At 39.0% G+C, this 13325-nt stretch overlaps 1 protein-coding gene and 1 pseudogene across 1 annotated transcript; both read left to right on the top strand.

The window, feature by feature from the left end:
- The first annotated feature begins 3798 nt into the window (after nt 1–3798).
- LOC135574413 (putative uncharacterized protein DDB_G0286901) lies at nt 3799–11268 on the top strand (annotated as a pseudogene).
- Nucleotides 11269–11409: 141 nt separating this feature from the next.
- Nucleotides 11410–12201, top strand: LOC135574412 (GATA zinc finger domain-containing protein 14-like; the record flags this gene model as incomplete). The annotated part of the gene is made up of 1 exon (XM_065026005.1): nt 11410–12201. A coding segment is annotated over one exon (792 nt), but the record flags the coding sequence as incomplete, so codon positions are not given.
- Between the last annotated feature and the right edge of the window lie 1124 nt (nt 12202–13325).

Genomic DNA, 13325 nt, shown 5'->3' with positions numbered 1-13325 from the left:
CAAAAAGTATGATCTTTGTCCCCATGTGAAGTTGCAAACCGTAGTCTGGCTTTTTTTATAGCGGTTTTGGAGCAGTGGCTTCTTCCTTGCTGAGCGGCCTTTCAGGTTATGTCGATATAGGACTCGTTTTACTGTGTAAATTGATACTTTTGTGCCTGTTTCCTCCAGCATCTTCACAAGGTCCTTTGATGTTGTTCTGTGATTGATTTGCACTTTCACACCAAAGTACGTTCATCTCTAGGAGACAGAACGCGTCTCCTTTGTGAGCGGTATGACGGCTGCCTGATCCCATGGTGTTTATACTTGTGTACTATTGTTTGTACAGATGAACGTGGTACCTTCAGGCATTTGGAAATTGCTCCCAAGGATGAACCAGACTTGTGGAGGTCCGCAATTGTTTTTCTGAGGTCATGGCTGATTTGTTTTGATTTTCCCGTGATGTCAAGCAAAGAGGCACTGAGTTTGAAGGTAGGCCTTGAAATAAATCCACAGGTACACCTCCAACTGACTCAAATTATGTAAATTAGCGTTTCAGAAGCTTCTAATGCCATGACATAATTTTCTGGAATTTTCCAAGCTGTTTAAAGGCACAGTCAACTTCACTGGAATTGTGATACAATGAATTATAAGTTAAATAATCTGTCTGTAAACAATTGTTGGAAAAATGACTTGTCAAGCACAAAGTAGCTGTCCTAACCGACTTGCCAAAACTATAGTTTGTTAACAAGAGATTTGTGGAGTGGTTGAAAATGAGCTTTTAATGACTCCAACCTAAGTGTATGTAAACTTCAGACTTCAACTGTATGTCAGAGCAGAGCAGTGCCCAATACATAATTATAATCATCTGTAAATTGACCACAACTGTGACCACAACTCGGTCTTGTGTATCAAATGGTGTTTTTTAGATAAAAGTATAGACGCAAAGCAAGAAAATGAATTTGTGGAACGATGGAAAAGGAATTCTGCTTTGACACACTGCAATTTGCAAGAAAATGGTTTAAAAACTGTTTGGATTGCAGTTTGGAAAACTGCAATTTGTTTGGAAAACTGCAATTTGTGGAACGATGGAAAAGGAATTCTGCTTTGAAAGTTGAAAACTTGAAAACTTGAAAACTTGTAAACCCACTTTTGAAAAATGCAATGGTTCATTGGATCAGTCTAAAACTTCCCACATACATCGATGCCATCTAGTGGCCAAAATCGAAATTGCACCTGGGCTGGAATAATACATTATGGTCTTTCTCTTGTATTTCAAAGAGGATGGAAATAAAAAATACAAAATAACGTATTTTTTTCTTCTTTGTATTATGTTTTACCAGATCTATTGTGTTATATTCTCCTTTCGCATTTCCATAACCTTCAAAGTGTTTCCTTTCAAATGGTACCAATAATAATCAGCATATCCTTGCTTCAGGGCCTGAGCTACAGGCAGTTAGATTTCGGTATGTAATTTTAGGCAGAAATTGACAAAAAGGGTCCGATCCTTCATGCAGAGAAACTTCTACCAGCATGTTACATGTGCAACCAGAGGGAAAACAATTCTAGACCACCGTCACTCCACACTTCACTCCACACACTCCACACACAGAGACACGTACAAAGCTCTCCCTCGCCCTCCATTTTGCAAATCTGACTATATTTCTATCCTCCTGATTGCTGCTTACAAGCAAAAATGAAAGCAGAATGCACCAGTGACTCGGTCTATAAAGAAGTGAAAAGATTAAGCAGATTAATAAACTACAGGACAGTTTTACAGACTGAAATATGTTCCAGGATTCCTCCGATGGCATTGAGGAGTACACCACATCAGTCGGCGCAAAGGCTCGTCAGATGTGTCAGTTCTTGCAAACTATTACAGGCAACAAAGAGAAACACAGCTGAGAGCTGCCCAGTGACACAAGCCTACCAGACGAGCTAAACTACTTCGAGGCAAGTAACACCGAAACATGCACGAGAGCATCAGCTGTTCAGGACGACTGTGTGATTACGCTCTCCTCGCAGCCGATGTCAGTAAGACCTTCAAAACAGGTCAACATTCACAAGGCCACAGGGCCAGATGGATTACCCAGACGGGTACTCTGAGCATGCGCTGACCAACTGGCATTTGGATGCAGTCTATCACAGTGCAATCCGTTTAGTCACCAAAGCCTCATATACTACCCACCATTGCGACCTGTACGCTCTCGTTGGCTGGCCCTCGCTTCATACTCGTCGCCAAACCCACTGGCTCCATGTCATCTACAAGACCCTGCTAGGTAAAGTCCCCCCTTATCTCAGCTCGCTGGTCACCATAGCATCTCCCACCTGTAGCACACGCTCCAGCAGGTATATCTCTCTAGTCACCCCCAAAACCAATTCTTTCTTTGGCCGCCTCCTTCCAGTTCTCTGCTGCCAATGACTGGAACGAACTACAAAAATCTCTGAAACTGGAAACACTTATCTCCCTCACTAGTTTTAAGCACCAACTGTCAGAGCATCTTACAGATTACTGCACCTGTACATAGCCCACCTATAATTTAGCCCAAACAACTATCTCTTTCCCAACTGTATTTAATTAATTTATTTATTTTGCTCCTTTGCACCCCATTATTTTTATTTCTACTTTGCACATTCTTCCATTGCAAAACTACCATTCCAGTGTTTTACCTGCTATATTGTATTTACTTTGCCACCATGGCCTTTTTTGCCTTTACCTCCCTTCTCTCCTCATTTGCTCACATTGTATATGGACTTGTTTATATTGTATTATTGACTGTATGTTTGTTTTACTCCATGTGTAACTCTGTGTCGTTGTATCTGTCGAACTGCTTTGCTTTATCTTGGCCAGGTCGCAATTGTAAATGAGAACTTGTTCTCAACTTGCCTACCTGGTTAAATAAAGGTGAAATAAAAATTAAAACAAAAAAAAAGTGTCTTCACTGACTTATTCAACGTCTCCCCGTCTGAGTCCGTAATACCAAAATGTTTCAAGCAGACCACCATAGTCCCTGTGCCAAAGAACACGAAGGTAACTTGTCTAAATGACTACTGGCACTAACATCTATAGCCATGAAATGCTTCGAAAGGCTGTTTATTGCTCACATCAACACCACCCTAGACCAAATCCAATTTGCATACCTACCCAACAGATCCACAGATGATGCAATCTCTATTGCACTCCACACTGCCCTTTCCCACCTGGACAAAAGGAACACCTATGTGAGAATTATATGAATTGACTACAGCTCAGCATTCAACACCATAGTGCCCTCAAAGCTCATCAGTAAGCTAAAGACCCTGGGACTAAACACCTCCCTCTGCAACTGGAACCTGGACTTCCTGATGGGCCACCCCCAGGTGGTAAGAGTAGGTAACAACACATCCGTCACACTGATCCTCAACAGAGGGGCCCCTCAGGGGTGCGTTCTCAGCCCCTTCCTGTACTCTCTGTTCACTCATGACTGCACAGCTAGGCACGACTCCAACACCATCATTAAGTTTGCTGATGACACCAGCCTGATTACCGACAACAAAGAGACAGCCTATAGGGAGGAGGTCAGAGATCTGGTCGTGTGGTGCCAGGACAACAACCTCTCCCTCAACGTGATCAAGACAAAGGAGCTGATAGTGAACTACAGGAAAAGGAGGATCGAGCACGCCCCCATTCTCATCGAAGGGTGGTGGTGGAGCAGGTTGAGAGCTTCAAATTCCTTAGCGTCCACATCACCAACAAACCAAGCATGGTCCAAGCACACCAAGACATTAATGAAGAGGGCATGACAAAACCTATTCGCCCTCAGGATACTGAAAAGATTTGGAATGGGTCCTCAGATCCTCAAAAGGTTTTGCAGCTGCACCATCGAGAGCATCCTGACTGGTTCCATCACTGACTGGTATGGCATCTACTCGGCCACTGACCGCAAGGCACTACAGAGGGTTATGGACCAATTATCAAAGACTCCAGCCACCCTAGCCATAGACAGGTTCTCTCTGCTACCGTGTGGCAAGTGGTACCGGAGCACCAAGTCTTGGTCCAAGAGGCTCCTAAATAGCTTCTACTCCTATACAATTAGACTCCTGAACCACTTGTAGGACCAACGGTTGGTCCTACACAAGAGGAGCCGTTGCTCCTACACCTCATGAGTATATTTTTAGTTTTTTTCCTCTGGGCTAAATAAGATTTTTGCGAATAATGATTCTCTTGAGGAGGAAGGAATATTATATATATATCGTGAGGAATATTATATATATATGTATATATATCGTGAGGAATATTATATATATATGTATATATATCGTGAGGAATATTATCTATATATATATATATATATCGTGAGGAATATTATATATATATGTATATATATCGTGAGGAATATTATATATATATATATATATATATATATATCGTGAGGAATATTATCTATATATATATATATATATATATATATCGTGAGGAATATTATATATATATATATATATATATATATATATATATATCGTGAGGAATATTATATATATATATATATATATCGTGAGGAAAATTATATATATATATATATATCGTGAGGAATATTATATATATATATATATATATATCGTGAGGAATATTATATATATATGTATATATATCGTGAGGAATATTATCTATATATATGTATATATATCGTGAGGAATATTATATATATGTATATATATAGGAATATTATATATATATATATATATATCGTGAGGAATATTATCTATATATATATATATATATGTATTATCTATATATATCGTGAGGAATATTATATATATATATATATATATCGTGAGGAATATTATCTATATATATATATATCGTGAGGAATATTATATATATATATATATATATCGTGAGGAATATTATCTATATATGTATATATATCGTGAGGAATATTATATATATATATATATATATCGTGAGGAATATTATCTATATATATATATATATATCGTGAGGAATATTATATATATATATATCGTGAGGAATATTTATCCCAGTAAAGGAGAAAGTGCATCTCTGTCTCTACCTCTCCTCTGGTACAGTGACCACATACACGCTCCTCTTTGGGTAGCAATGTCTTTTTATGTCTGCCGGTTTCTATTGCCAATCGGTGGTCACTCAGCCTGTACTTGGTAAGGATCTGTCTCTGCTTCGTATCTCTGACAGAGTAGAGATAATCAGACAATTCATATTCTCTGTTTAGGGTCAGATAGCAATTTAATCGGCTTTGGGATTTTGTTGAGTTTTTCCAATGTTGTAAATAAGAGTTGTTTGATTGGTTCATGATTATTTTGCTTATTGGAATTATTTCTTTTGAAGCAGTGCTGGTGTCATCTTGGTTGGTGAGGTAACACCAGCTGACTGATATGTATATATATCTTGGGTTTGAATATTTATAATTGGAGACTTGAATATAGGTGAGGAATATTATATATATATGTATATATATCTCTGAGGAATATTATATATATATGTCTATATCTGGCTATGTCTATTCTATATATCGTATATCTGTGTGTCTGTCTCTCACAAACATGCAGGAATATTATATATATACCCCAAAAATACCCAAGACAGAAACACCCAAGACATATTATACATATACACACACAGAAAGAGAGGACAGTATTATCCTTATATATGAGACATATATTTACATGAGACCTGGGACTATTATCTTCACTATGAAATTGTCATTAATACACACACACACACACACACACATACTGCACAAACACACTAACGTCAGACTAGACATCGGGTAAACAGTTGAATGAAATCATGACCTAATTATTAAACAATGACAATTGGTTTTCCCTCCTCTTCCCTGCCCAACAACACACTCCACTTCAGTCTCCTATCAGCCATCACCCAAACAACATCAGCAACAATAACAACATCAACAACTAAAGCAGCAACAACAACAACAACTACAGCAGTAAAAACAACTACAGCAAAAACCTCTGGTAAAACAGTGACAACACAACTACAGCTCCAACAACTTTGGGTAACAACAACTGTCTTTTTATGTCTGCTACAGCAGTTTCTACAACAACTACAGCAGTAACAACACTCAGCCTGTACAACAACAACTACAGGATCTGTCTACAGCAGCAACAACAACTGACAGAGTAACAGATAATCAGACAATTCATATTCTCTGTTTACAGCAGCAACAACAAGCAACTACAGCAGCAACAACAACAACTACAGCAGATAACAACAACAACTACAGTTGAACAACTTCCAACTGTTGTAAAAACAAGTTGTTTGATTGCAGTTCAACAACAACTGATTAACAACAACTTATTGGAATTATTTCTTTTGTAACAACAACAACTGCAGCAGTAACATCAACTGCAGTAACAACAACAACTGAGCAGCAACAACCAACTGACTGCAGCAACAACAACAACTACAGCAGCAACAACAACAACTCAGGTAACTTGGGTTTGAGCAGTAACAACAACAACTACAGCAGAACAACAACTATAGGTAACAACAACAACTAGCAGTAACTCAACTACAGCAGTAACAACTCAGTAACAACAACAACTACAGCAGCAACAACAACAACTACAGCAGCAACAACAACAACTACAGCAGCAACAACAACAACTCTGTCTAACAACAACTGGCTAACAACAACTACAGCAGTAACTACAGCTGTAACAACAACAACTACAGCAGTAACAACAACTGCAGTAACAACAACTGCAGTAACAACAACAACTACAGCAGCAACAACAACAACTACAGCAGCAACAACAACAACTACAGCAGTAACAACAACCACAAGTAACACAACAACTACAGAGCAACAACAACAACTACAGCAGCAACAACAACAACTACAGAAACAACAACTACAAGAACAACAACAACTACAGCAGCAACAACAACAACTAAAGAGCAACAACAACAACTGAGCAGTAACAACAACAGATGAGTAACATGTTGAAGTTTACATGAGAAAAACCTGGGACTCAACAACTCTGACTACTTCACTATGAAACAACTCAACTACAGCAGTAACAACACACACAGCAGTAACAACAACACTACAGCAGTAACAACAACAGCAGCAACAACAACAACTACAGCAGTAACAACTACACACAACAACTACAGCAGTAACAACTAAGCAGTAACAACAACTACAGCAGTAACAACAATGCAGTAAACTCAGCAGAACCTAAAAGCAGCAAACAACACAACTGGTTTTCAACTACAACTCAGCCCTGTAACAACCACAGCAAACACACTAACAACAACTCAGTCAACAACAACTAAAGCCAACAACTCACCAGCAAACAACAACAGCAACTAAGCAGCAACATCAACAACTACAGCAGTAACAACAACGACAACTACAGCAGCAACAACAACAACAGCAGTAACAACAACTACAACTACAGCAACAACAACAACTACAGCAGTAACATCAACAACTACAGCAGCAACAACAACAACTACAGCAGTAACATCAACAACTACAGCAGCAACAACAACAACAACTACAGCAGTAACAACAACAACAACTACAGCAGCAACAACAACTACAACTACAGCAGTAACAACAACAACAACTACAGCAGTAACAACAACAACTACAGCAGTAACAACAACAACTACAGCAGTAACAACAACAACAACTACAGCAGCAACAACAACTACAGCAGTAACAACAACTACAACTACAGCAGCAACAACAACAACTACAGCAGTAACAACAACAACTACAGCAGTAACAACAACAACTACAGCAGCAACAACAACTACAGCAGTAACAACAACTACAACTACAGCAGTAACAACAACAACTACAGCAGTAACAACAACAACAACTACAGCAGTAACAACAACTACAGCAACAACAACAACTACAGCAGTAACAACAACAACAACTACAGCAGCAACAACAACAACTACAGCAGCAACAACAACAACTAAAGCAACAACAACAACAACTAAAGCAACAACAACAACTACAGCAACAACAACAACTACACCAACAACAACAACAACTACAGCAGTAACAACAACAACTACAGTAGTAACAAAAACAACTACAGCAGTAACAACAACAACTACAGCAGTAACAACAACAACTACAGCAGTAACAACAACAACTACAGCAGTAACAACTACAGCAGTAACAACAACAACTACAGCAGCAACAACAACTACAGCAGCAACAACAACTACAGCAGCAACAACAACTACAACTACAACTACAGCAGCAACAACAACAACTACAGCAGTAACAACAACAACAACTACAGCAGTAACAACAACAACAACTACAGCAACAACAACAACTACAGCAGTAACAACAACAACAACTACAGCAGCAACAACAACAACTACAGCAGCAACAACAACAACTACAGCAACAACAACAACTACAGCAACAACAACAACAACTACAGCAGTAACAACAACAACAACTACAGCAGCAACAACAACTACAGCAGCAACAACAACAACTAAAGCAACAACAACAACAAATAAAGCAACAACAACAACTACAGCAACAACAACTCTAAACAACAACAACAACAGTAACAACAACAACTACAGCAGTAACAACAACAACACAGCTAACAAAAACAACTACAGCAACAAACAACAACAACTACAGCAGTAACAACAACAACTACAGCAGTAACAACAACAACTACAGCAGCAACAACAACAACTACAGCAGTAACAAAAACAACTACAGCAGTAACAACTACAGCAGTAACAACAACAACTACAGCAGCAACAACAACAACTACAGCAGTAACAACAACAACTACAGCAGCAACAACAACAACTACAGCAGCAACAACAACAACAACAACTACAGCAGTAACAACAACTACAACTACAGCAGCAACAACAACAACTACAGCAGTAACAACAACAACAACTACAGCAGTAACAACAACAACAACTACAGCAACAACAACAACAACAACTACAGCAGTAACAACAACAACAACTACAGCAGCAACAACAACAACTAACAAACAACAACAACTACAGCAACAACAACAACAACTAAAGAACAACTACAGCAGCAACAACAACAACTACACCAACAACAACAACAACTACAGCAGTAACAACAACAACTACAGCTAACAACAACAACAACTAGCAGTAACAACAACAACTACAGCAGTAACAACAACAACTACAGTAACAACAACAACAGCAGTAACAACAACAACTACAGCAGTAACAACAACAACTACAGCAGCAACAACAACTACAGCAGTAACAACTAACAGTAACAACTACAGCAAACAACAACAACAACAACTACAGCAGCAACAACAACAACAGTAACAACAACAACTACAGCAGTAACAACAACAACAACTACAGCAGTAACAACAACAACAACTACAGCAGTAACAACAACTACAGCAGCAACAACAACTAACAACAACAACAAGCAGCAACAACAACTACAGCAGTAACAACAACAACAACAACAGCAACAACAACTACAGCAGTAACAACAACAAACTACAGCAGCAACAACAACAACTACAGCAGTAAACAACAACAACTACAGCACAACAACAACAACTACAGCAACAACAACAACAACAACTACAGCAGTAACAACAACAACAACTACAGCAGTAACAACAACAACAAAAACAACAACAACAACAACAACAACAACTACAGCAACAACAACTCTAGCAACAACAACAACAACTACACCAACAACAACAACAACTACAGCAGTAACAACAACTACAACTACAGCAGCAACAACAACAACTACAGCAGTAACAACAACAACTACAGTAGTAACAAAAACAACTACAGCAGTAACAACAACAACTACAGCAGTAACAACAACAACTACAGTAGTAACAAAAACAACTACAGCAGCAACAACAACTACAGCAGTAACAACAACAACTACAGCAGTAACAACAACAACTACAGCAGTAACAACAACAACTACAGCAGTAACAACAACAACTACAGCAGCAACAACAACTACAGCAGCAACAACAACAACTACAGCAGTAACAACTACAGCAGTAACAACAACAACTACAGCAGCAACAACAACAACTACAGCAGTAACAACAACTACAACTACAGCAGTAACAACAACTACAACTACAGCAGCAACAACAACAACTACAGCAGTAACAACAACAACAACTACAGCAGTAACAACAACAACAACTACAGCAACAACAACAACAACAACTACAGCAGTAACAACAACAACAACTACAGCAGCAACAACAACAACTACAGCAGTAACAACAACAACAACTACAGCAGTAACAACAACAACAACTACAGCAACAACAACAACAACAACTACAGCAACAACAACAACAACTACAGCAGCAACAACAACAACTACAGCAGTAACAACAACTACAACTACAGCAGTAACAACAACAACTACAGCAGTAACAACAACTACAACTACAGCAGCAACAACAACAACTACAGCAGCAACAACAACAACTAAAGCAACAACAACAACAAATAAAGCAACAACAACAACTACAGCAACAACAACTCTAGCAACAACAACAACAACTACACCAACAACAACAACAACTACAGCAGTAACAACAACTACAGCAGTAACAACAACAACTACAGCAGCAACAACAACAACTACAGCAGTAACAACAACTACAGCAGCAACAACAACAACTACAGCAGCAGCAAACAACAACTACAGCAGTAACAACAACTACAGCAGTAACAACAACAACTACAGTAGTAACAAAAACAACTACAGCAGTAACAACAACAACTACAGTAGTAACAAAAACAACTACAGCAGTAACAACAACAACTACAGCAGTAACAACAACAACTACAGCAGTAACAACAACAACTACAGCAGTAACAACAACCACTACAGCAGCAACAACAACAACTACAGCAGTAACAACTACAGCAGTAACAAAAACAACTACAGCAGTAACAACTACAGCAGTAACAACAACAACTACAGCAGCAACAACAACAACTACAGCAGTAACAACAACAACTACAGCAGCAACAACAACAACTACAGCAGCAGCAGCAACTACAGCAGCAACAACAACTACAGCAGTAACAACAACTACAACTACAGCAGCAACAACAACAACTACAGCAGTAACAACAACAACAACTACAGCAGTAACAACAACAACAACTACAGCAGCAACAACAACAACTACAGCAGCAACAACAACAACTAAAGCAACAACAACAACAACTACAGCAACAACAACTACAGCAACAACAACAACAACTACACCAACAACTACAGCAGTAACAACAACAACTACAGCAGTAACAACAACAACTACAGCAGTAAAAACAACTACAGCAGTAACAACAACAACTACAGCAGTAACAACTACAGCAGTAACAAAAACAACTACAGCAGTAACAACTACAGCAGTAACAACAACAACTACAGCAGCAACAACAACAACTACAGCAGTAACAACAACAACTACAGCAGTAACAACAACAACTACAGCAGCAGCAGCAACAACAACTACAGCAGTAACAACAACAACTACAGCAGTAACAACAACAACTATAGCAGTAACAACAACAACAACAACTACAGCAGCAACAACAACAACTACAGCAGTAACAACAACAACTACAGCAGTAACAACAACAACTACAGCAGTAACAACAACAACTACAGCAGTAACAACAACAACTACAGCAGCAACAACAACAACTACAGCAGTAACAACAACTACAGCAGCAACAACAACTACAGCAGTAACAACAACAACTACAGCAGTAACAACTACAGCAGTAACAAAAACAACTACAGCAGTAACAACTACAGCAGTAACAACAACAACTACAGCAGCAACAACAACAACTACAGCAGTAACAACAACAACTACAGCAGCAACAACAACAACTACAGCAGCAGCAGCAACAACAACTACAGCAGTAACAACAACTACAGCAGTAACAACAACAACTATAGCAGTAACAACAACAACAACAACTACAGCAGCAACAACAACAACTACAGCAGCAACAACAACTACAGCAGTAACAACAACAACTATAGCAGTAACAACAACAACAACAACTACAGCAGCAGCAACAACAACTACAGCAGTAACAACAACAACAACTACAGCAGCAACAACAACAACAACAACAACAATAACAACAAAAGTTAAGAGTTATGAGGAGATCAGGGACTCCCCTCACTACAGTTGACTTTCTCTCTGTAAAACTCTCCTCGTAATAGGCGTTTGTGGTGTACGTGCACTTGTACACAGCCAGAGCTGGGTAAACAATCAAATGACTGAATGATGTAATATGACTGAACCTGACTAAAATACGTCATTCTCCAACCACAGTCGGACAGGATTCTTATCGGTCATCACCCCCCATCCCACCCCCCAAAAAAACAAATTTCCCAAACTTACTGTAATTTCAACCACAACCAAACAGCATTGTTTTAACACCCACACAAACACAATGGTTTACACTAATGACCACTTAACCAGAAGGGGTTTAAGTGACTCAAGGGTCCAAAACCTAGTGTTGTTTTCTTAACTTAGGGCCAGAAGTCTGTTTCATTCTGTTTATGTCTCTCTCTCTCTCTCTCTCTCTCTCTCTCTGTCTCTCTCTCACTCTGTCGCTCTCTCTCTCGCTCTCTCTCTCTCTCTCTGTCTCTCTGTCTCTCTCTCTCTCTCTCTCTCTCTCTGTCTCTCTCTCTCTCTCTCTCTCTGTCTCTCTCTCTCTTCTCTCTCTCTCTCTCTCTCTCTTAGAGAAAACAGAACACCCCCCACATTAAATCGTGATGTTTGTTTGATGAGTGATACGGGAGTGAGGTGAGTCAATGTATTTATCACGTTCTTCTTTTCCTGGATATCAGAACGACTCACAGTAATGAGTTGTATTCTGATCATTTTCAACGTCTTTTCTGAAATAACAGGTTTCTTATTTTATAGGTCCTGACAGTTTTATTGAACTGTATGGATCATTAATTTGTCCGCTAAACTCAGCAGTACCTGTCACACACACACGCGCTAATATACTGTTGTAGGATGTAGCAGTCCGCTTTGTGCTCGTAAAATGTATTATTATTATTATTATAATTCCATTACTAACAATGCTGTGCCACAACACCTTACAGCATTTCACTGATGGAGTAAACAGTCTCTGGGATATTCCCTGCCTGATGGAGTAAACAGTCTCTGGGATATTCCCTGCCTGATGGAGTAAACAGTCTCTGGGATATTCCCTGCCTGATGGAGTAAACAGTCTCTTCCTGTCCCGGGAGGAAACAGTCTCT

The sequence above is a fragment of the Oncorhynchus nerka genome, linkage group LG12 (assembly GCF_034236695.1).
Source record: "Oncorhynchus nerka isolate Pitt River linkage group LG12, Oner_Uvic_2.0, whole genome shotgun sequence".
In the NCBI taxonomy this organism is placed as follows: Eukaryota; Metazoa; Chordata; class Actinopteri; order Salmoniformes; family Salmonidae; genus Oncorhynchus; species Oncorhynchus nerka.
Note: the sequence above shows the minus strand (reverse complement) of the source record. Positions and strands in the feature narration are given on the sequence as shown.